Source organism: Anticarsia gemmatalis, chromosome 16 (assembly GCF_050436995.1).
Source record: "Anticarsia gemmatalis isolate Benzon Research Colony breed Stoneville strain chromosome 16, ilAntGemm2 primary, whole genome shotgun sequence".
Classification (NCBI taxonomy): Eukaryota; Metazoa; Arthropoda; class Insecta; order Lepidoptera; family Erebidae; genus Anticarsia; species Anticarsia gemmatalis.
This window is the reverse complement of record NC_134760.1, coordinates 2,905,176-2,931,097: the sequence shown is the minus strand read 5'-3', so window position 1 is coordinate 2,931,097 and position 25,922 is coordinate 2,905,176. Positions and strand designations below refer to the sequence as shown.

Below are 25,922 nucleotides of genomic sequence, written 5' to 3'. Positions count from 1 at the left end.
TATATGAAATTTTCTGCAGAGAGTAAAGTAATCATCGGACTTATATTGTATTTTAAGTTTATAGCATAAAAATTTTATGAACTTGCGTTGTATATTTTCTATTCTAGAGATGTATTTATTATATCGCGGGTTCCAAACCTGGCTTGCGTATTCTAATATACTGCGTACATAGGTACAGTATAAAATTTTTAGTGTTTTGGCTTCTTTGAAACTATCACATGTACGTATAACGAACCCTAGTGCCTGGTATGCCTTGGTTACTATGCTATTAATGTGATCTTCAAAAAGTAATTTAGGATCGTGTATAACGCCGAGATCGCGAACATTCGTGCATCGTTGTAGTTTGTGGCCATTTAAGTAGTATTCCGAGGATACAGTTCTGGTTTTTCTACTGTAAGTCATGACCAGACATTTAGAGGGATTTAAATCTAATTTATTAAGTTTACAGTAATCGGTTAAGCGGTTAAGATCCGATTGGACACCAAGGACATCCGTAGGCGTTGAAATAGATGTAAAAATTTTCATGTCGTCAGCAAAGCACAAAACCTGGGAATTTTGGAAGCACTTATCTATATCATTAACGAATATAAGGAATAACAAAGGACCGAGGAGGGAACCTTGCGGAATGCCACTCGGTACCTTTACCCAACTTGATATGTAGTTATTGACCACTACAGCTTGCGAACGGTTAGTTATATAAGATGTCAACCATCTCAACAAATCTCCTCGTATCCCGATTAACTGTAACTTTGTAATTAACACGGTGTGATCTATTCTATCAAAACATTTTGTATAATCAGTATATATTACATCAACTTGCTTACCGCTACTCATAGATTCAGTGATGTAGTCATTAATTAAAATGAGGTTCGAAGTTGTAGAACGACCTTTCATGAATCCAAGTTGAGTATTTATTTATTTATTTTTTTATTTATTTATTTATGAGGCATGTCAACAGAATAAACATCAACATTTACAATATTTTCTGTAGGTTATACAAGGGCGTATGTTTATGCCAATTACAGACATGCACAACATTCTTAAATTGTACGACACACATTTATTATAAATCTATTATAAAGTATGGAATTATTATTAAAGTTATATTTACCTTTTAGGACGACATTACTATAGTATTTATTCTTATTCTAACCTATTTACTTTTGAGACTAGATATAAAAGGTATACAATTTAAAAACTTAAATCTAATTATTAATAATCTATATTATTGAGGACAATATTGTTTATCAAACAATCTACAATTACTATTATAGATTATCTGATAAACAATATTGTATAAATATTTAATATTGTTATGTTTAATATTGTTCTTGTAATTATAGTATATAATTACAAGAACAATATTGTTAAAACTATTTTTTAAAGCCGCGTAAATTTGATTATAAATAATTTTTTCGAATATTTTTGATAGTATGCATAATTTAGAGACTGGTCTGTAATTAGTAACATCTGATTTAGATCCTTTCTTATGAATAGGCGAAATAAATGCCTTCTTACATATCAAAGGTACAGTGCATTCGGCAACAGATTTCTTAAATAGTATGCTGATGGGGATAGCTATGGTGTCGGCACAATTATATAGGAATAGAGGAGGTATTAAGTCGGGTCCTGCTGATTTTTCGAGATCTAGTGATTTTAAAAGTTTCGTCACTGTTGTGGTGTCTATATACACTTTGTGAATATCTGATACAGCATCTTTGTGAGAATGTGAAGAGATAGTGAGGGGAGTAGATGTATGAGATGGTTGCAAAAATGTTGAGTGGAAATAACTAGAGAAAGCGTTACATATGGCATCACCCGTGTTTGCTAGCTGGCCATCATATGCAACGGAGCCTGGTATAGTTGAAGACTTACGACGTGATTTGACGTAAGACCAAAAATATTTAGGATTAGTCTTGATTGATTCCTCGACTGATTTGATGTAATTATCATAACACTGTTTTTCTAAACGTTTAACTCTTTCTCGTAATAATTTAAACGCCTCGTAGTCCGACCGATTGCCGTAAACTTTGAATTTTTTATTGTACTTATGTTTTTCTTTAATACATTTTTTTAATGAAGGTGTATACCACGGGGGAAATGAATTGTTATCATATGACAATCGTTTGACGATATATTTATCAATAAGTTGCATAATTAAAGAATAAAAACAGTCAACCGCGTCATCGACCGACATATCAGCGAATTTGCCACACCAATCGATATTACTGATACTGTTGTTTATTTCGGTATAATTACCTTTCAAGAATAAATATTTGGTTCTAGGTGCAGGTTTCAAGTAACTTAGTTTAGAAATTGTAATTTGAACAGAAAGAGCCTTGTGATGTGGGTCAATTGGAACTAATGGGTCTGAACATTTTGACACTTCAACGGTGCTGTTAGAAAGGACGAGGTCCAAAATTCTACCATATGTATTATTTACATGATTGAATTGCTGTAAATTCAGATAGTGCAATGTATCTATAAAGCTTTGCTCATCGGGGGTACTCGCTATAATAGGTGTTGTTTTATTGTCATCCCACGATATACCGCTCAAATTAAAGTCTCCTAATATTAGGAAGGTGTCGTTGGTATGATTAATAACGTTTTCCTCTAATTTAGACATGTAGTTTTGAAGCTGACAAGAAAAAGATAGACCGGTATTTTGCTTACACAAATATAGAACCCCTATAAATAAATTGCTTTGGTGACGGTGGGAAATATTGGTAGGTATTTCGATCCAAAGATCTTCTGCCGTGGAATTAAAATTATATTTGATATTTGCAGGAATATCCTTTCGAATTGCAATTAGTACCCCTCCGCCACGAGTTTGATTAGTAAGTTCATACTCTCTGTCACGTCGCCACACCACATACCTATCTGTTATCGAACAATTCGGAATCGCTAATACTAGGCGTTAACCACGATTCGGTCACTACTACAATATGATATGAGTTAAGGCAGACATTTCGGTAAAATGACAATGTTTTTGAGCGAAGACCGCGTACATTTTGATAAAAAATAGATAAACTATTAATACGGAATGTATTATAACTAGCCATTTTTGTATTTTATACACAAAAACATAACAAGCAACATCTCAAGACCATAATAAAATACTGATAAGCACATTATTTTAACCAGAACACTAAAGCATAATTCACCCAATACCCACAATAATAAAGCGCAGAAGTAGTGAGATAAAATGTGCAAAACATGAGACCTCTCATTCTCAGTAACTAGCCGCGGTAGCGTACAACGCCGTGCGAGCGAGATAGCAATATGTATTGCATTTTTTACTTGAAGCTCAACAGGCCAGCTAGCGCAAGCGTTGGCGCGCGATGACGACTCAGTTCGTAAAGCAGGAGTGCTCAATCTTTTACATGCAATGGAGTTTAATAGTGAAAAATAAATACAATATAAAATGGAAAAGTTATTATAAATGTTAACCCATGAGAACTTTATACCAAATGAAGCATTAAGACTTTGATGAAATATCAGCAAACTTATTATACTACAATTTAAACAATTTTGTTTAAATCCTGAACCTTATTAATAATAATAGTATGTGATGTATCATTTTTACGTACATGGATTTTGCCGTACTTCACCCAGACGAAGTTGAAATTTTTCTTTTTGGCGGCTTCTCTAGTTTTGTTTAATAGAATCTTCATATCGGCACTTAAGTGGTCGTTGACATAGATTTTCTCGGAGGAGTTGTGGTAGCCGAAATCATCTGCTTTAAGTGACTTCTTAGCGCGTGCATTCGCGATGAATTCTTCTTTGATATATCTGTTTATAAAACTGATAATAATCGGCTTCTCCTTAGAATTGTATGAAGGAACTCTAAACACATAATTGATCTGGGTTTTAGACACCTCATAACCGATTTTGGTACTGATGTTAGCGATGATTTTAAATTAATTTTCATTTTTTTCTTGAGGTATACCTTTGATCTCCACGTTGTTAAGGCGGGATCTTTGCTCCTCTTTGCAATTATACTGCTTAAGCTCCTGTACTTCCTTTTCCAACAAAGCCCACTTATGTTCTATATCTTCTATGCCTTTTTCGGCTTTGAGAATCCTATCGTTGAAGTCATCCATTCTATCGCTGATAAACTGGCATGAACTCTTAAGGTCTAAAATTTCCTCTCTCATGTGCTTGATATCTTCTGAAATCTTAGGTATACTGACGAGTTGGCTTTTGATTTCTCTTATCTCATTCATAATACCTTCGAGAGTAACAGCTTCTTTTGGAGGTAATGATGTCGGAGAAATGTCTTTGCATGATACACATTTCCATGCCGATCTTCGTTCTGCACCTAATCGTTTCCAACCCGATTCCGTCATGTTCGCACACCCAAAGTCAAAGTGTTTCTTACAACCTCCACAAATAACGCCGTTAGAGAACTGACTGTTACAAGAGTGACACTTCAACATTGTTATTTTAGTTATTTATATGAATCGACTTCTAAAAAATGTTGACGATATATGAAAATTTTATTTAAGCAAATACGTGTTGTTCGTACAGTGGTCACGCGCCGAATGATTTAATTTTAGCTAATTCTTCTGTTTATAACAAAATTCGTAATGAAATATGAAGACGAAATATTTTGACTTTTAAGGTAGCTTGGAACTAAATTCTTAATGATTTGGACTTTGCAATTTTAAAGCTAAATGCTAGTTTGAAAGATATTTAGTATAATCATCTTATTATTATAGAGAGCATATCATAACAAAAAAGACTATCTTATATGACAGAAGTAAAAATACGGCAAGTCAACAAGACAGTGAAAAAATTATGTCAAGGGCAATTCTCCAACAAAAAATTAGGGTCGCTACGTTTACTCACTGCCAAGGAAATAAGAGTAGAAATATTCTCCATAAACGTCAGATTTATTACGATAGATATGGTTATACTTTCGTCACCCCTATCTAAGAGGACCGTGAGTTCCTCGAGAGTCCCAAAGGCTTACTATTTTAGTTTACGCAGTGTGCCGCGGGATTTTGTTAGAGCTGGTGCGAATATATTTTATTTTGTGTAAGTAAATATATGTAAAGTATTGGGAACTTCGGCGCTGAGGATTTTTTTCGTGAGATTCTATGTGACGTAGTTTATCATTTTATTTTACGAGTCGAATGATCTTCGATCGATCAAACATTTTTTTAGGTGATTTGAAGATTTAAGGCATACATTGTTTAAATTTAAACTACTTGTTGAATCTAATTACTATGACCTAATACTATTTGCACCTTATATTTTTTGAAGTCTATTCTAGTTGTAAAAGATAAAGATAAAAAGTTATGAAAATTTGTCTTAAAACAGTTAATTTTATTTTCTAGGTCTCTATTTACTTCCCAATTTATTGATGTAAGTATTTTTTTACTATTTTAGTTACTGAAACTAGTGCAACATGTTACATTTTAACTTTTTCACCGTGAGCACAGAGCATAGAGCCGTCAGTTCCGAATTAAATCACAGATGTCGCCACTCGCGTCCATATTTCAAACGAGTTTCTATTTTCGGAGATACATTCCACTACGTGCAATGGATTCCAGTTGAATTTATTCGTTAAAAAACGTATGCAGTATGGAATTTTATTAAAAAATGCCCGTTGTCCCAATAGTCCAACACTGAATTTTATCACTGGGGCTCTGATTCGATTGTAGATGTAAGAAAATAAATTCTGACTTTTGAGCCAGGCCCATTTTGATTTGTTGTTGAATATAGTAACCTACTTTTACGGGTATAGTCAACCGCTCTCCTTAATGATTAATCTAAATTAGTCGAGCTGTTCGACATGTAAGAAAAACTAACAAACATTACATATGTTTCTTAGTTTTTCTGTGTTGATGTGTGATTAAACACATTTTGCCGATAGAATATAAAAGCGTTAACTTCTACCATTTTTGAAACCCTTTAATGCCCCACTGCTGAGCAAGGGTCTGCTTCCAACGAGGGAGCTGTTAGGCCTTGAGTTTACTAATAATCACATTAAATGGGGACTAAAAATACCTACATTAATCCATTTTGGTAGCAATTTTCTCACAAAATCTGTCCTCAAAATCATGTAAAATCTGTAACACAACTTTATACAATTAATAAAGTAATAAAAAAGTCCGCTTAACTTTTCCTTGTTCACGTTTTATGCTAAGGGCCTTGAGAATTACCCCTTAAAAGTTAAGAGCTATCAAGTTATGGATATTTTCCAGTTTATTACTTCACAAACGACTGTACTCATTGAATGACTTTGTATTTAAGTAACTTTTACGTTGGCAACTGGTGTGGCGACGTTTTCTAAGCATTTTGCAAGCATTTATGTTATATGCTAACTAAGTGTATGCTTGCCCATTGGCCATTCGCTTATGGTGATTCCATTACGCAGTTTTTTTTTGCAAATCCCTAAGTGTTAGTGGCATGTAAGGTTCCCCAAAATTAGAATGTAATCTCCTTTTTAGGCAAAATAAGTATTGGTTCGTCGAGATATTATAATTTGTATGTTTAATCTGCAACAATTCATTTTTAGGCTAGGAGTGGTTTCCCTGATAGAAAATTAGAGGCACGTGGACATCTTATAATAATGTCTACGTTCAAGAAGCAGTCGTTTTACAGACGCTAATGTGTACGGATTTTTATATTTTCCCTTGGCCATGACTTTCCCCTTGTTTTGAGATAATTTTAGTTATAATCTGTTTTGGTTAATTACTTATTTAGTCAATGAGTTTTCAAATGTCTTTATTATTTTACCTTTGGGAAAAACAATCTGGTTTCCGTATTCAGCTTATCCTTCCAATTTCCTCAGGACGACGGACGGTAGTAATATTGTTTTCTTTTGAAATTTTTGGCAATGCAGAAATTCGACGTCTCTTTCAAAAAACGCTTTCGAAATACTGAAATTTTAGTTCATTCAGTGAACAATAGTCACCGAACGGCTAGTTTTGCACACTGTCCAAAACAAACCACAAGGCAACGAAAAAAAAAGAGCAAATAAAAGTTCAGTCACGCATCAATCGTGTTCGTAGCACTCCGTAGCCGCGTAGACCGATCGATCTACGCCGTAGGCATTTAGCTACGAATATTTTCCTAACAGCAAAAGTCATTTACCGCTTCAATGGCATACACAATTGGAAGACGACGGAATTGGATGAATAAGTACAAGGGTAATGTATGAACGTCTTAATAATGGATAGGAGATTAGGGGAGGACCGCGAATTTGTTTGAGTGCTTTTACTGATGGGCTGTGTAATTCAGTCTGGTAATGTTTTGCAGGTTGATCGAAAAGTGTAGTATACGCTTCCAGTTGAAAACTCGATTACCAATATTTTTTCTTTTTCCAGTTTATTTGCTTTAAGTCATGTTTTAATAAATAAATAAATATTCTTGAACAACTCACACACGGTCATTTGATTCCAAACTAAGCAGAGCTTGTACTATGGTAACCAAATAACTGATAAACATACTTATATACTTTTAAATACATACTTATATAGATAAAATTATATATTATTATTATTATGTGCGTCTCTTTTATATCTCGGGACTACAGAGTCCCGGACATTTGGAAGGCGTGCGTGGGGCCGAAGCCAACACGTAGAGGCCCTTTTTAGACGGCTTTAATCTTTAAATAAATGTATGGTGTCACAATCCGGTGATTATCCCTGTTTACACTATAAAATGCACCCAAGGACATTCACCGGACTGTGTGGAACTATGGCAAAACTAATGGGAAAAAAAACTACTTGGGCTATTGGGATGGGGTGTTTATGGACTGGAAACCAGGGGATCTATGGGGACTATGGCGCCTGCCGATAACAATGTTGAAAACATGTAAAAATGGCAGGCAGAGACTTGCCAACTCACAAACTGGGCCACCCTAAACAAGTCGCATAAATAGCAACAAGGGGGCAACAGGGACGTGAGCGGCTGAAGGACGGAGAGGCCTCGCTGGACGTTAAACTCAGATCACTTGCTCCCTGAGGGTCCGGCATCACTGGCCCACTAGCCACTTACGCTCAGCATCCGTCCTCCGAGCAGAGTGGGAGCTCTGCCCTTGCGACTCCACGCTGGACGGCCAATAAAGGCAAGCCAGAGGCGGGGGACCGCTTCCTCGTCAGTTTTCACTCCGACCAGCCAACTAAGGCAAGCCGGAGATGAGGAAGGGTGACTTCCCCCTAGAGCACTCAGGTACCGCGGGGTCGCTACTCCCCGTCACCTCGCCTCGAGGTGCCCTGCGGGCTTATTATTATTATTATTATATTATTAGATTTATACTTGTATAAACATCCAGGCTCAGAACAAATACTCAATATAGTTAACTTCTTTAAATAGTTCTCCGAAATCGAATTAAGTAACACATTACGTATATTTTCCACGAATAAAGTTGTTTATTTCATACACAATTACATAACATTTCAATCTGTTAAAATCCCACAACTGGCTTTAAATCCCAAATTAGAGGTGGTACAAGCTTTGAATGAGCTGTAAACAACTTTAACGAAACATGATTTTTTGAGAATTATTATACTTAAAAAGATGGTTTAAAATTTAAATTTACTTAAAAAACACTTAGGTTTTTTACCATTTTGAGTCAAGATGACTTAATCCAACCTGTGATTGTATAATAAACCGACGCAGAAAACAATCAGACCCTAAGTAAACATTAATTGTGGGTCGTAAAGAGGTACCTAGGTCAAATATGTCCAGCCGAAAGATATGGCCACATACAATTCTCAAACAAGAAATATTGTACCGCGACCATAAATTGTTGCATGGATCCGAAAGGTGTACCTGTCAACTCTTATAGCGCCCTGCTATTCGCCTCGTGTCGGTTGAAGTGAAACATGCATGAGGTTTGGAATTAAGGTATGTGGCCATATGTTTCGGCTGGCCATATTTGACCCAGGTACCTTAATATTTATGGGAATCAAACACACGTTACATCGTGTGTAGAAACAGTATAGTGACCTTTATTACCACTGATCCACAGACGTAATACAAAAAAGCTCTTTATCTCGAACTTTCCACTTGCGTGGGAGTCAAATGCTTATACCAATCGTGTTACATAATAAGTTTATTACTGTAGTACATAACCCAATTATAATTTGTCGAGTGTAATTTAAAGTTATATCGTCATAAACATGAGAAAATCGCTGGAGATTCATCTGTATTTTACAACCTATTCCCGATGGTAATATGAAGTTATTTAAATATAATGTACGATTAGATGGTTATTAAAATATCGACATTGCAAAAAAATGGAAATAATTTGGCTGTTTTTTACTTTTATTCGGTAGATACATGTATATTACGCAAGTGCATTATTTTAAAGAGTATTTCTTTTCAGGTGACTGTGAAAATCTTTATCTTGCCCTTTTCTATTCCAAATCATACATAATCTCTTATGAAATCTGCATTAAAGTACCGTAATACGATTGTCTCGTATTGTAGAGTAAATAATATAAATATATTCACGCAAGCTTATAACAATATGCTTATGATAGTCAAAACTTTGCGAACATTTTGGTTTTAATATAAGAATTTGAATTATAAATACTAATCTCGATAACTTAAGATCCGATATGAGAAAGTGATTATTTGAATATTTGTTTAAAATTATTATTATTATTTGTTATTGAATAAATCAACTAATATCTTAATACAACATCACATAAAACCGCACAAGCGCACGGTTTGCGCTAATCTTACCTACTAATCAAATACTTAATCATTTCGCACAACAAGTTTGTATTTTCCACACAAATCACTTGAAAAACCTAAGAGAAGCTCTCCACGTGTTCTCGTATTTCAAAATAAAATAAAACCGTCCCGATAAAACCGACGTACGCAATCAAAGCACACGACTCAATACAAATCGATTGCAAATCTTTGTATACCAGCGGGAATGGAACTTTTATGCTCTCGTTCTGTTGTTGATCCGCCATTGTAGAATCAAGTCCCATGACGTCATAAGTTTTGCTATTATGTGTATAGATATTTGGCTAGCTTGTATATTTTTGTTGACTGCCTCTGTGGAGCGGTCGGTAGTGTCAAGCAGTCGGTCTTGGGTTCGAATCCCGGGTACAAAAAGTCTTTTCTGAGATTATCTGATAAGAATTCCTTAGAAATTGCCCGGAGTTAGGAAGTTTAGGTCGAAGACCTCCGTGCCTTGGAGAGCACGTAAGGCCGTGGGACTTGCGCCTGACCTCTCACTGGTCGTGTCGGTTATCCGTCCCACCGGGTTATGAGAGAAAAGATATAGAGTGTGTACCTGTGTATTGCGCACACACTTGGCCACTATAAACAAAGTCCTGCACAGTTGGTTGGTTTCAATGAAACTGGCTGTTCTAAAGAACTCTCAGGCATGCAAGGTTGCATCACGATGTTTTCCTTCACCATTGGAAGTGATTATAATTATTTCTAATACACACATAAACACACGTGGTCTCAGGTTCGAACCTGCGACCACTTACATGGGAGGTACCAAATTATACCACTCGGCTGTCACTGCTCTAAACACAGTAATTACTCAATAACCTTTGCTACACCTTCAAATATAACACACGTTAATATACATTAGAAACTAACCAAAAATAAGAAATAATGAATAATTTCAAGCAAAAAGAAAAGATATGTGACTAAAGTTATGTAGAACGTTAACAGTGGTTTATTCTCTTTTATAATAATATATTGTGCTGTATTTCTTCTTAATAGTTATAAATTGTCTTCTCAGTTAATGTTACAACTAGGGCTGTAACGAAGTTGTATCGGAGTTTAAGAGCATGTGATTATTCTTAAAAAAAAATTACCCTCTTGTTCATAAACACACTATAAACCTGTTTTAGTTAAAAAGCTGCTATAATGTGTTTTGTCTTTTCAATTTCGCTAAGGAGTGAAAGAAACAATTATTTGTGCGACTCACAAATAATTGTTTCGGGTCTGGTTGTGATTTGTGACCGTTGTTTGTATGTTTGTAAAAGTCCCCGTGACACAAGAGCAATTCTTAGTGCGAAAGTTGTCTTTTTTAAAAAAATGCCCAGAAACGTAAGTTCTTAGGGAAAATCCGCAGTTATGCTGATGCGGCTTAAAGTTTTGTTACAACCCTAGTTATAACGAAAACTTGAGGCTGATTTAAAGCACTAAATAAGTATCTTGTGTTATATTACAGTGAATAATGTGGTGTTTTATAAAGGTTGGTATGAAAGTGTTCGTTGAACTTGAGTTCGAACAAAAAAGTAATTTATTAAAATGTCCTGTTTATAAATTAGTTTAAATACCTCTAGAAAATCGTATTTCTTACTACTAATGGGGACTTTTCTTCTTTATTTATTGTTAATGGTTTAATTTGAGAAAATAATGGTTACTGCTACATGAAACTGTATCAAACATTCATACACTTATTTCTACAAACTGAATGTTTGCAAATAGAATTAAGAAACAGGTTTTAGTAACGCGATTCTCTACAGTTGGTACCATCGAATATCAAAAGTTTGACATTTAGTATGTATTGCCAAAATAGTTTCTACGACGCCCGTAAGAGGCGCTGATCAGATATCCAAACTACATTTTTAGATGATTAGGTTGTCGGTAGTCGATAGGTATAGAGAAGAGCTACAGCGATAGCGAGCTACAGGACACTTGTTCTGATTGCAACAACAAAGCATTCATTTGTGTGTTGATCGTTATCAAGTAAATCTTGTTCGAAAAGATGAATAATTATGAAAGACACAGGACACAAATTGTTAAATTTTAACCATTTATAATTACTTGTAGTATTCATATAAAAATATTCCCATATTCTACACAATTTCTATAAATCCTTAATCCAATCTCATCACCTCAATTTCCTATACAGCAACATAAAAAACGCTTAAACAAACAACTCGTTAAGGAAATCCTTTCGATAATACCATCTATTTTTAGACGAAAAAAATGTTCTACAAACATAGAACTCCCGAAAAGCGTTAAATCCATCGAAGCTTGATGACGTCACGCACTGTCACGCGACGCGCGTCACCAACATCCATTTAATTTTGTTTCTACAAAACCACCCAATTTATACAGTACCTTATATTTGGTCGTAAATCTGTTCGAGAATATGTACCTCAAGTTTGTTGCTGTAACGTGAAGAAAAATTTATATTTTTGACACTAAGAAATTGTGTCAGATTTAGGTTTTATGTTCTTGAGTTTATTAAAATTGTTTTGGTTGAGAAAGTAAAATTGTATAGTTTTAAAATTGTGAAGTAAAATCAGAAAATATTCGATAGAAAACTTAATTAATCTTGTCTCTAACTCCCGGTTTCTAAGGTACATGTAGCGGTAGTTTGTCTATTCAAACGTTTAAATTTATATAAAAAAACGCTATTGAATGGATAAACTGCCGCTTAATTTAGTTAGGAAACCGGGAATAAGGTTTTCTCATTTGCAGTTGCTTGAGTGTTCATAAACTGTATTAATATAGGTAGGCAGATACGGTCTGCTGTAGCTCGATTCTGTACTACTATCGACTACCGACAACCGACCTGTCATCGAGAAATTTTGTATGAAAATATGATCAGCGCCTCTGAAAACTTTTTAGACAGTACATTCTAAATGGCAGATGTCGATAGCTAGCCGGTTGTCGGTAGTCGATAGTGGCAGAGGCTGTTTGACGTCATAAAAATACTTTCATTCAGAAAAATATTCGCAAAACCTTAATTACAAGAAGTAACAATATTAATTGTTTAAATGACATTACCATATAAAAGTAAGTTTTCAAATTCGAATAGTTTCATTAACCACCACAATAAAACAAGGGATGAAATGTTAATTAGAATAAACTTTATACGAACTCATGTGAAAACTTTATGTTAAATCTCAGGTACAAAAAACAAGTATCATTTGCATAAGGTTTCTAATTAGTTTTTCAAATATACGAGTAATTATAAGTTTTACTGAAACGATTATTCTTTTATTAAACACATTTGTGCAAGCTGTTACATTTTAAATAATAAATTTTGTTTTGACAAGTCTCATTTGAAAAAAGCATTTTTGACACTTATAGTGGACACGCAAAGCCTGCTCGGGATTAAACTTTCATCCCCCATTCAGGCTTTAAAGTAGTGTTTTCTGGAGGCGCAGTACTTCGTCTATCACAATCCTAAATTTCGAAAAAATTGATTTAGCAGCTAAACCGTAAAAACGTAACATACAAACAGACAGACAGTCTGAATTACATATAGTATTAAACGACTTTTAACTCTTAAATATTTCGTGACAAAATAAGTTTAAAATTAAGCATAAGTATTAAACATGAGTTTTTATATCCATAAATTAATATTTATAACGAAAAAATCGCATCTGTTCTGTTACTAAAATGGCAACAGAAATAAATACATCATTTGCGAAAAATTTAATTGACTAACTATCACTGTTGACGAGATACAGCCTTTGAAAGACAGACAATGAGGTTTCAGTAACAGCGTCCCATTTTTACCATTTGGGTACGGAACCTTTAAAACACGGCATATATGATTATTATCCATTCTATTTACATATATACATATACCATTATAATATTGTAATTAATTGCTTCATCTCACGAGTGCTATAGAGCCTACAAAACCTTGTTTCCAGTGGTGAAATGATAATAAAACCTCTATACATTTACGTGTTAAAGGCAAAAGCAATAATTTCCCGCTGGCATCGTTTTATGCCGAAATGGGTTACTATGGAGAGTGCATTGACCCTGGCAAAAGATGCTATGGAACTGTGTACATTGCCTTACAATGGAATTAATAATCGAAATGATTTAACTATGCTATAACTTTCAAATGCAGGATAGTTTGTTGAAAACATTCAAGATCAGTAAAACTGAAGGAAGTTTCAGAGAAAGGACAATTTCTGTGGCTATTTTAAGTAATCGGAACGATGCGGCGACGTGTGATAAAGGGAACACTTAGATAAAAAACACTGTGATGAAAAAACATATTAGTGTATTCAGCTACTATGCCGAGTGAAAGCTCGGCTTTCGTAAAAGTTTATGCGACTCATAACTAAAGTGACATTAAATAAGTTTCATCATAACTTTTAAAACCTCGCGTTGCATGTTTAATGTATAATAGAACACGGGAATTAACGCGATTGCAACCTGCGCCGAAACGTTAGGCATTTTAAGGTAAAATGCGTGTTCGCGTTAATTCCCGTATTCTATTATACATTAAATAAGTTTCATGTTTTCCATCGTGTGTATGTTTGTTTACTCAAAAACAGAGAAATAATCTGCAAAGCATGGCCTTTAAATTGCCATATTGTGGCTATAATATACAGCCTTTCACTTGATAACAAAGGCCATAATTTAATAGAATCATTTACGATTCCCTGTATCTCATTAACATGGTGGGAAGGGTTTAAAAACCATTTTGTTTTCCTGTTTCATTTTCACGTTCCACTTTAATGTTTGACAAAAAAAATATGAATGATTATGAATGTGTTCTTAAAATACCGGTTTCGGTTTAGTTCTTGTACGATTTACATCATTATGTTTCAGAGGTAGATGAAACTATATAGTAACTATACAGTACTATAACCATTACCTACACTTCCACAGGTGGCACATGGATTAGTTGCGTTAGAGCAGACTATTAGATTATAACTGGCGAACAAAATAAGCTGCTTGTTCTATAAAGTTGCAATCAAGAGCTACTATTATTATATCTACAAGCAAAAGTAACCTTTATTTTTACTTGATTACGCTCTAACAGGAAAACAAATAAGGTTAAACTAGATTGAGCATTTGGCAAATAGCACACACTGTTTGTTTGTCGTATGGTCAACCTAGTGTCAAAGTTGTTCAAGCCGCCCGAGAGGCCTTTGACGTAGCTTAACTACTGTTATCTTAGTAGACAACAACCGGGACCGCCTTTTAACGTGCCCTCCAAAGCACGGAGACGGAGAGTTCAAATACCACTATGCGGTCACCCATCTATGGAATGACCGCGCCAATGGTTGCTTAACCCACAGATCGTTTACCGACCGGTGGGCGCAACTGGCTATGGGCGCCGCACACACTACATTGAAACAATTCACTTGCCTAGATACGCGGGCTTTAAAATAAAGTTTGACCTGTAAACTAAAGAATATGGCTTTGAAATAAAAGTAAGTATTGAATTCTTAACTAAATAATAACTCTTTTGTTCCAGATAATATGCACAATGGAAGAATACAACGATACATACGACGATATGCTGAACAGCTCCGAGTCTTACCAGCCGTACTACGAGCGACCGGAGACGTACATAGTCCCGCTCATATTTGCTCTCATATTCGTCATCGGAGTGGTCGGCAACGGGACGCTGGTCGCCGTGTTTGTTAGACATAAAGCTATGAGGAATGTGCCTAATACGTGAGTACACCTTTTTATCTAGATATATCTTTAAAAAATGGTGTCCCATTGCAGGGTAAGGGAATCCTCCTTGCTCTCGCTTCGAAGATGTTCAAGTGCATGTTTGGGAATTTTTACATTATGACACTAGATTTGAAAAGTAGATCTTTTCATATCTAGTGATAAAACTAGTGGAATAGTCTAGTGAAATAACAACTCCCGTGGTATGTTTGATTACCACGGAAGTTGTTATTTTTATACCACGTTCGTTTAAGTAAAACCATGTGAATCACAAATCGAATAAACTTATTTTTTCAAAAACACATAAGTACTTACTGTATGTAAAATAATCTTCTGTGACGACTGTTTACTAAATACGTTTCCTGGGCCATCATTTCCTTTCAAAGAAATGCTTTCTGTATACTTACTTTTTTTTAAAGTTCTATCTTTAACTAACCAAAACGAAACAATAATCTTAACATATAAATAAAACTTCTCTAGCATTCTGTAAGATCATTGAAGATTCCGGTAACAATGGACTTTATTAAACTAGCCTGTCACAATTTAAGTTCGCTCAGCGAATATTAAACGTCTATAGAAACGGTTTAAGGAAGCGAAACGCGAAGCTAAATTGTCTTCAATTGAAGATGACGTTTAAGTATGAACTTATTGGATAAGAATTTCATATCAATATCTCCTGATTTTACTTCCGTTTGATCTTTTTATAAATTGAAATGAATCGCGCAAATCGCATGCTTAAATTGCATTTACTGGGTACATACATTTTACACTTTCACATTATATAGATAACTCTTCTTGTCTCCTATGCATCAAAGGTACAAAACTAATGCAACTCTCAAACAATAACTTTTTCAAAGCTGCGTGTATTAAATACAAATTTTAATATCACTCATTCTCACGGTGAAGAAACAATGACCTTACTTGCTTGAAACTTAAGGGATGCTATCTTGCACACAGTAAGAGTGGTCGAAGCCTAATCTTCCCTTCGCTCTGGGAGAAGCACCTTGTCACGCATGGGATGGTAATAAGCCTTTGTTAATGACTACCACCTCTTACATTAACGGTACAATAGTGCAATTGTGTCATCTCCGCTTCTATTATTCTCAATTCGGCAGACATTTTTTACACTGTACTAGAAGCCGCCCGCGACTTAATCCACGTGGAAACCCTTCCCGTGAAAATCCCGATCCCGTGAGAACTCCGGGATAAATAGTAGCCTATGTGTTATTCTGGGTCTTCAGCTACCTACATACTAAATTTTATTTTAATCGGTTCAGTAGTGTTTGCGTGAGAGTAACAAACATACACACATACTCATAAACTTTCGCATTTATAATATTAGTAGGATTCTAATGGTATAAATCAGTCGATATCTCCATAAACCAATGGCATGAGTTAAAACTTTGCTACTTTATCTATATTACGATTATAGAACGTGGAATAACTCAGAGGTTTAACTAAAAGCGCTTTATTATGACCCTCGTCAGTTTAATGAACAGATTAACAAGACTTTCTGATGTAATTTGTACTTAAATATTAAGTGGACATATATTATCTATGGTGTTCTATAGTCCATGTTTAGAAATGTTGCTTCCTATTTCTATGTAAATTTTCATTGCATTGTTTTTTTTTAAATATAAACAAGATATAGGTAATGCCAAAAGTACTATATTTCAGAAGACGTAATAAAAAAAATTAAAACAGCAAATACTAGGAATGTATACTACAATTACTACAATTTATGTATAACAGGAATGTATATTAAATTTAAAAAGATAAAGTTAGCGTCGAAATATTTGTACATTGCCACATTTTCAAAAGTATATTTATCGTTGAAAATGATAAAATTACTACGGCATATTAAGTTTACAATTGGACGTAGTTACATATTTAGGTAAGTACCATCCCACATAAGTTTTTTTAGCTTTTCCACACTGACCAAAACTCAAATTGGCATCGTTATGCCTTATCAATATATTGTCTATGATTTCATAAAATGGCATGATCCTATAGTGGGGTGCTAAAGTGCGATAAATGCAGTCAAATTACAGACTGAAACTTATAGCTTAATTTTATCCTGTGTGTGTTGGTTCTAGTTTGCAAAACCACGTCCAATTTCTTGTTGTCAACGACAATTACATTGATAATTTCAAGCGAGAAGGTGTATTACATAATTTTGCTTTTGACTGTACTCTCTATAATGCAATGGATAAACACACGACGTAACTAGAGCATATTTAACGTTTGAAAAGTCAAAGTGCATTTTTCACTTAGAATGATTTATGAGGGAAAGCACTTTACATTTTGATGCAAAGCTTGCAGTTTATCTATATCAAATGTCGATAAAAGCTCCCATGAATATATGAATATAATTACTATAGAATATAGGTGCAAGTAGATGAAATGCAATGTTTACATCATCAATTACGTTGAAAACGGAGGTTATATGTGTGTAAATATTTCACTGTTCTTGGTCATGATTTATTGGTTCCTTGTAGGAATAAAGTTTATTATTACCTTACGTCGAACACGTTATATTGGGGGCTTATAATATAATAATTTTAAATAAATTAAAACATGACGAGTAGCACTTTGGGAAATAAAAAATCGAAACACTCTTATTCCATTAAGTCCACAAACACGTAATCGGCATTTCCATACGCTACTTAGTTTTTTAAAGACATCTCCCCCACTTAAAATGCTAATGTCGTAGGGACTTTTACAAATATAGTCACAACGGACAGAAAGCTCGATGTGGGAATCGAACCCACGACCTTACGACACGCTGGTGGTGGCGTGCTGACCACCTAAACCACTGCGCCAGGGAGGCAGTCGGACAGTAATAGATGGCCTTTTACCGCGACAGTTGCTAAATAAGACAAACCAGTTCAAACACAAACCCACCCATCTATAAAATAACCGCGCTTTGTTAGCTTAACTACATTAAATGTTCAACCGAGTTCAAACAGCCATGAACTTTTCTACTATAGTTCAGCGTATTCTGTGAAGTGTTATACCCCGTATTCTCTCCTTGAATAAAACTTTATTCAAAGAGAAGGCTTTGCTAGTTCGCGCTTTAAACGCTGCCCTAACTTTAGTTTGTTATGTCTTTTATACTCTGAAAAGAACATCAAGTGGAACTTTAAATTTAGTTAAAATATATTTTAAATTATTTTGTTAAATTTTCATGAAAAATTCTGAAATAGTGCTGTTATTAACTCAAGGTCCTTACCTTAATTACATTCATCCCTTTACATCATCTATTACAGTTAATAATTGGATGTCTATCATATAAGTCCGAACCGACATGGGTGAGACTGATCGACATTTTTTTCAAAAATATGTGAAATTTTAAAAGGCCGGATCTGCGAACTGTCATCATCATCATCATCATCTCAGCCGGGAATCGTCCACTGCTGGACAAAGGCCTCCCCCATCGAGCGCCAATAGGACCGGTCCTGGGCCGCCCTCATCCCTCGGACTCCGGCAACCCTTACCAGGTCGTCGGTCCATCTTGTGGGGGGCCTGCCAACACTACGTTTCCCGGTTCGTGGTCGCAACTCCAGAACCTTTCTGCCCCATCGGCCGTCGGTTCTGCGAGCTATATGCCTTGCCCACTGCCACTTGAGGTTCGCAACTCTTAGGGCTATATCGGTTACTTTGGTTCTCCTGCGGATCTCCTCATTTCTGATTCGATTCATTTCTGCGAACTGTAAATAATTATAATTTTAAAGAGTAATATCAGAAAACTTATGTTCGAAAAATTAAGAATCAAATGAGCGTGAACTATGTTTTTTTTTTCAGAATTCAGAAGCTACAAAACTAAGTTCGTTAGTCCACGCAGAGTTGATTGAGCTTGAAAGTCTGACAACCAGTCTTACCGAAGGGTATCGTGTTATAACACAGGTAACTGGGTTGTGGAGGACCGATATGCAGTCGCTCCATGTAAAAATACTGGTAAATCAGCTGCATCCGGTGAGACTGGAAGCCGACTAGTAGAGAAAAATTTAGACTGATATAATGTTGTGACGTCACTCGTTATTCAATATTTCGTCTTCTATATGATAAATGTACAAACGCAGACGTTTCATTCTTATGTAAACGTTAATCTTCGTATTATGTATACACGAGAAGACTTTCTAACATGTATGTAGGAAACTGTATACATAAGCCCGATTTCTTGCTTCTATTTGGCGAATAAGCCGCTTAGTAGCCAAATAGACAGATTCGTATTGACAAAATGCCTTTGACACGGTCGAATAAATTAAATAGAAATAAATTATACTTTTTTCAAACCATTGAAGCTTTACAATGAAAAGTAATGAAATTTTTTACATGTTTTAGTTTGAAACAAAGAATATTTGAATTCGACTTCGTATAAGAGGCCGAATTATATTAAAAACGGTTTGCGTTTAACTTTTGTTGAAACTAAGCTTCAATAATTATTAAGTAAGACAAATACATTTTTTAGTTGTACTTTTATTCATGTTAGGTACTTTTCTTAAAACATGTATTTTGTTTCAAAATTAATTCTATATTTATTTTTAAAACCTTTATAATGGACGAACTAAAAACATATTATACATTTATTTGACATTATTATGCTTTTAGAAATTTAATAGGTATAGAAGATATAGAATTAACTATAAAAGCACGGTTTTACTATAATAAAACTAGTATCAGCGTATCAAATGGAATTTATACAGACAAAATATCACGTTTTTTTCCAAAGAACGCCACTGGGTACGATCTTTACAAACTTCCTTTGCCTCACTCAAATCCATACATTTAATCTAAATATATATAGCTCAAAGGTGACTTTCTGACTGATATAGTGATCTATCAACGCACAGCCCAAACCACTGGACGGATCGGGCTGACATTTGGCATGCTGGTTATAACGTAGACATCTGCTGATCAATTCCACCCCCAAGGGGATAGAAAATAGGAAATATTCTGTCGTAGGTCACAAACCACGCTGACGAAGTCGCTAGCTAGCTAGTTATATAATAATATCACAAATAATTATCGGTCACGGGTAAAACCTAGTATATAAAAATATGATAAATCATTATTTCCAGGTACATCCTCTCCCTGGCCCTCGCAGACCTGCTAGTGATCATCACTTGCGTGCCATTCACCTCTATTGTGTACACTGTGGAGTCTTGGCCGTGGGGTGCCACGGTGTGCCGTGTGTCTGAGGCCGCGAAGGACGTCAGCATCGGCGTGTCAGTGTTCACCCTGACCGCTTTGTCGGCTGACCGGTACTTCGCTATCGTGGACCCTTTGAGGAAACTGCATGCTACAGGTTAGTGGAGTATTCTAGCTGTTGAATAGGAATGTGATTTGGAACATGGATGTAGTTTTTTGCAGTGTCTTTAAACCCCGATTCAGCAAATTCTTAATTGTCCGACTTCTACTACTGGTCTAAAAAAAGAATGAGTTAGTAGGATTTTTACAATTGTCACTTAATTTGTAAACCTAACTAGTATTAGGTCTTTTGATTGCATTATATTTACGAAAAAGTAAGACGAACTCTAAACGTCATAAAGGAACTCTTCTGATTAAAGGACAATATTAGAAGCAAATTAAATCAACATTATTATTTTAATTTGACTCTAGGATAGGTTTTACAAAAAATTGGCAATGTTACAATTATGAGACCTCTCTTTGCACGATAAAGCAGCCAAACTCTCTATACATTTCACCTCATAAATAAAGTAACTAAAACAACAAACTCATAACAAACTATGAGAGCAACAAGTAACTTGCACTAGCGGCTACAAAGTGACAAAAACAGTTGGTTTTCAAATCACAGACACAAGTTTAAACGAGGCATAAGCCGCGAGCATGTGTAGTACTCACTACAAATACTAGGTACTATAGTACTAGACTCTGTCCAAACTGCAAAAATTAATCGAATTATTGGATTATCGGAATCAATGTAAGGTTTTTGGTGACAATCATTGTTAGATATTTGACTACATTACACACAAAAATCAAAACATTCCGTAAGGTTTACAATAAGTTGTTACTTTGCATAATAAAACAGCCAAACTGACCTCATAAATATAGCAACTAGAACTGTAAATTCATAACAAACTATGAGAGCAACAAGTAAGTTTCACTAGCGGCTACAAAGTGACAAAAACAGTTGGTTTTCAACTCACAGACACAAGTTTAAACGAGGCATAAGCCGCGAGCATGTGTAGTACTACTAGTCGTAGTGTGTTCTAACTGTAATGCAGCCCGCATCGAAACTTTATACACGAAACACTAGTTCTAATTGGAAATGTTATTCAGGTTTGACTTTTATAATTAGCCTTTTTTGGTTTATTTTCGTATAATTAAGTCTCTATTTATATGAGAACTTATCCGTGCGACTCCGGTCATAGACAAAGTCTGATCCCCCATTTCATCGGCTTACAAAATGAGTTTTAAAAAAAACAACATTTAGCCTATGGTTATTATCTATTTCTATGGTAATGCTCTTAAAACTGCATTGAACAGAAAGCATAACCAATAGACAGATACTCAAATTTATAATATTAATTATGGACAGTTTTAAAGTTTATTAACAGACTTCGAAATAAAGAGAAGGTTTTCAATTCGAATGTATTTTTTATATTATCAAATAAGCTACCAAATCAAGAGCTTTGTTCAACAAATTATAATCACATACAGTAAGAAATGTGACAAACAATTACTATCTCTATTAACTGCGGCTTAACATTTCACTTCTTTACTACTAGGTATTATATCTACTGAAGAGATATTATGGCCTCCCTCTCACCACCAGTTCTATTTCTGCACAATGCATCTCTTGGGAGCTCACTGCATTATCTCCACTTTTAATTTCTATTGTTATAACAAAATGGATCTATATTGTTCACTATACAGCTACAAATACGATACTCGGTGCTATCTGGTACCTAGCGAGTAGAGAGCGTTTGACATTTAAAGTTACTTAGAGAGTAGGTACGTATAGTTTTGGCAAAATACGCTACGGGCGTTTAGTAGCTTTTCATACGATTTTTTTTATAGCTAGCCGGTTGTCCGTAGTTGACAGTAGTAAAATTTTGCTCCTCTAAAGAAGGGATTGTTTAATAGCGTTTGTAAATTCCACCACATAATTATGTAAGCCGTGTTTTGATAAGACACGAAAGTTTTTCGACTTTATGGCCATAAATAGCTGATTTCTTTTTCCGTGGATTATGATAGGACTGACATTCTTGTACGTTATAAAAGTCCTTTAAATTTAAAGAATAAAAAGAAGAAAAGGTTTGCGTTCAAGCGCAACTTTCCTGATAGAAACGCTTGCATAGAAAGAGCCAAGTCACTCCAAAAGAAGTTAAAATAAAGTCTATTTTGTTTTACAGTTCAAAAGTTTATTCAATTCATATGTGTCGTACATTTTCGTGAAACAAACGCGAATTCAGCAAGTGTGTTAGTCGTGATTCTTTTCACATGCACCAAATACGTGACGACTGACGGGGCCGCTGTGAAATGTTCTTTATTTTTGCAAATTGAAAAATGCATATGCAACAAGCGACATATGACTGTATTCTTCAATTTTGGAGACAGTAACCAAATTTCCTCAGCTCGACGTATTTTGTTTTAGCTAGTCCGCGGGGATTTGCTCGCTTTTTATTTGAGTACAATATAAAATATTTTTAGATAAACAAAACGTAGCCGAGTTGGGTACTTGGATTTTGAAAAAGCTCTTTGATTGCCAAAATCGGATTAGCCGTTTAGCGAAACAAGATGATAGCTATAAAAATAAACATTCGCATTTTAAATATACGATAATAATAAAAATAAAATCTCTTTATGTACACAATGTACCAGGAAGCAAAAAGTTAATAAAACAGTCCAATTAAAATCTAATACCATGATAATGTACAAAAAAATAATTTTAGACAAAATTAAAAACAGTATTCGCAGAGGTTCCTTAATTAATCTTTCACTGGCGAGTTTATAAAATTAGCTACAAGCACGACCACAATTTATGTCAAATTTTAATTACAATATTAAGGAGATTACCCTACTTAATTCCTATTTTGGTCCCGGATATTATCTTCCCATAATAGGAAATTAATCACCGCTTCTTCCAACTTTATAACATGTGCTAATAAAAATAACTGTTGTAGCTTTTAAAGGCCTTAAATGAGAAAAGTTTTGAAGAACCTCTGAAGTAGACGCAGAACGATTTGTTAGAAATAGATTTTCCTTAGGGTAAGAGCACATGCGATATTGTAAACTGCAGGCTTACTCCCGACAGTATCGAATTAGATTTTTGACTCGATAATGCCGGGAGTACGTCTCTCGGTGAGGGAACCTTCGATCCGCTTAATCTATCTCGTTCATATTCTCGAACATTGTCAGTAACCCACATAACGCATTCAAAACCCCTCGTTTCCATAGATTTACAGCGGTGCGATAGTTACCAATATTGTGTGTTAAAATGATGGATGTCTTTGCTGCTATCGTAATGGTAGATATGAAGTAAATTCTTATCTTTGAAAATATTGTTTTATTGCAATTTAGAAAGAAAATTTCTTAATTGCAATAAAACACAATATTTGCAGTTCTGCAGTTCTTTTCAAGTTCTTTAAAAACATTTTTTGAAAGTTTGCAAAATTCAGCCTGTACTTTGCCAGCGTAGATTCAAGGCAAATCACCTCTTTTATTTGGGACAAGACTGTTGTCTAGTAGTGGGACAGTAATGGGCTTTAAAAAGATCCATCTTAATTACCGTTAAACCACGAATCAGTCTCAATGAAGAAGTCCCGTTTTTTATTAAGCGCAACAAGTCGTTAATACGCCAATCAATTCTAGAGCAGTTTCTTATCTGTAAGAGCCTTTTCCTATAAGTGTAAACTTGTTCAGATATGATTGATGATGGAAAGTTGATGTGCTACGAAACTTTTTAATTGATATGGTTTCTGTTATTGTTATACAACTTTTATATTATTATGGGGCTCCTTATATATTTGAGTTACTTTTCTCGTGTTAATAGTTGGGAAGAGCATCGCTTGCCAGTTTCTTTTTCTCGGGGATTTTGTACCCAAGGGATGCAAGGAAACCCATATATTTCAGTCTAGCCTTTCTTCCAACTATGATGGAGTCGGTTTCCAGTCTTACCGGTTGCAGCTGAATACCAGTATTCTACATGAAGCGACTGGTTATTGAACCTCCACAACCCAGTTACCTGGGTTACAACACGATACCCTTCGGTAAAACTGGTTGTCAGACTTTCAAACTTTGTTAACGACTGTCAAAGATCTTTGAAAATGACAGTCAGGACCTACATATTACGTGCCTTCCAAAATGCGGAGGAACTCGATATGTATAAAATGGTCACCCACCTACAGAACAACCTCGGCAAGTGTAGCTTTACATCAGAGATCGATCCGCGCGGCTGTTGTCAATTAAACCTATGCTCTTAAGAAAATTGCAGTGTTACTGTGATAATAAAGGCTTTTAAACTTTCAGCACTGTATTATGTCACGTAGTGCTTCGTGCTATTTATCAAACTGAACATCGCAGAGTACGCTGTACTATACAACGTATGTAGGCACTCCGCGATTTTCTGTTTAGCGTAATTTTACTTGGCGCCTTGCACTAAGGCATACTACGATGCAAAATTCTCTACATAGTGCACTTCGAATTGCATGAACTATGCCGTGCAGTCTATTATCCTACGTGATAAGCAGCGTCCGCCGCTATTCTTCTTCTTATCGTATGGTTAGTGGTCAACCTAGTGTCACAGTTGTTCAAGCCGCCCGAAGGCCTTTGACGTGGCTTAACGACTGTAATCTTAATTGACAACAACCGAGACCGACTATTTACGTGCCCTCCGAAGCACGGAGACGCCCAGTTCAAATACCACTATGCGGTCACCCGTCTAGCGCAGTCTATTATCAACGTGATAAACAGCGTAGTCCGCCACTTTTAATTTGTATATTTATATTATTTCAAATTCTTTGTGTCGGTCACGAAATGGTATTACTTTAAAATAACAAAATGGAAAACCCCCAACACAAGAGCTTAATTTCCCTTGAAAAAGTAAAAAATAATAAAAGAGTGCGTAGTTTTAATGCAACTGTAATATTTCTAAAATAAATATATCAAGATTGAACGAGAACCAGTATTTGTTCTCATTCACGATTGATTCTGAGGAGAAATAACAAACGTTCAGTCAACCGGAGTGATATTAATGGCCGTCGTCAATTGATTCAAACGCTTTCTATTGCAAACACGCTCTCATTATTTACATATACGTACAACCTTGTTCTAAAAATAGAATGGAATATATAAAAGTTATGTTTATTCCGTTGATTTCTGATTCAATCTGACCACTGATTTTAACACCACCTACTGATTTCTGAGTTTCTCGTGTGACTTAGTCATAAAAAAAATCTTAAATCTCAAACTCAAGCTGAGAAGTGAAAAGAGCTCTGCTTGTTATCTTTCTACATATTTTTGTCAAAAATCTTAAGTGTATCTTTCGATAGCCGTAATTTATTACATTACTCCCT

The 25,922-nt window shown here is 35.1% G+C and overlaps 2 protein-coding genes across 2 annotated transcripts in view; one reads left to right on the top strand and one right to left on the bottom strand.

The window, feature by feature from the left end:
* LOC142979199 (neuropeptide CCHamide-1 receptor-like) overlaps nt 1-25,922 on the top strand; it is a 215,115-nt gene that overhangs the window by 140,814 nt on the left and 48,379 nt on the right. Inside the window, exons 3-4 of the mRNA XM_076124006.1 lie at nt 15,179-15,381; nt 20,463-20,689. Coding sequence (XP_075980121.1) covers nt 15,191-15,381; nt 20,463-20,689 — 418 coding nt within the window. The 5' untranslated portion in view covers nt 15,179-15,190. The remainder of the gene's footprint in view (nt 1-15,178; nt 15,382-20,462; nt 20,690-25,922) is intronic.
* LOC142979606 (uncharacterized) lies at nt 3,479-4,349 on the bottom strand. The gene is made up of 3 exons (XM_076124636.1): nt 3,950-4,349; nt 3,591-3,844; nt 3,479-3,514 (listed from the first exon to the last, which is right to left on the bottom strand). The coding sequence occupies exons 1-3, from the start codon at nt 4,347-4,349 to the stop codon at nt 3,479-3,481; spliced, it is 690 nt and encodes a 229-aa protein (XP_075980751.1).

Bases quoted from the DNA above. Each gene is read 5' to 3' on its own strand.
- LOC142979606 (XM_076124636.1), bottom strand. From the start codon at position 4,349: ATGACGGAATCGGGTTGGAAACGATTAGGTGCAGAACGAAGATCGGCA. The intron at 3,845-3,949 runs GTATACCTCAAG...ATGTGTTTAGAG, and splicing joins TAACAACGTGGAGATCAAAG to TTCCTTCATACAATTCTAAG. The intron at 3,515-3,590 runs GTACGTAAAAAT...TTTAAATTGTAG, and splicing joins TGAAGTACGGCAAAATCCAT to TATAATAAGTTTGCTGATAT.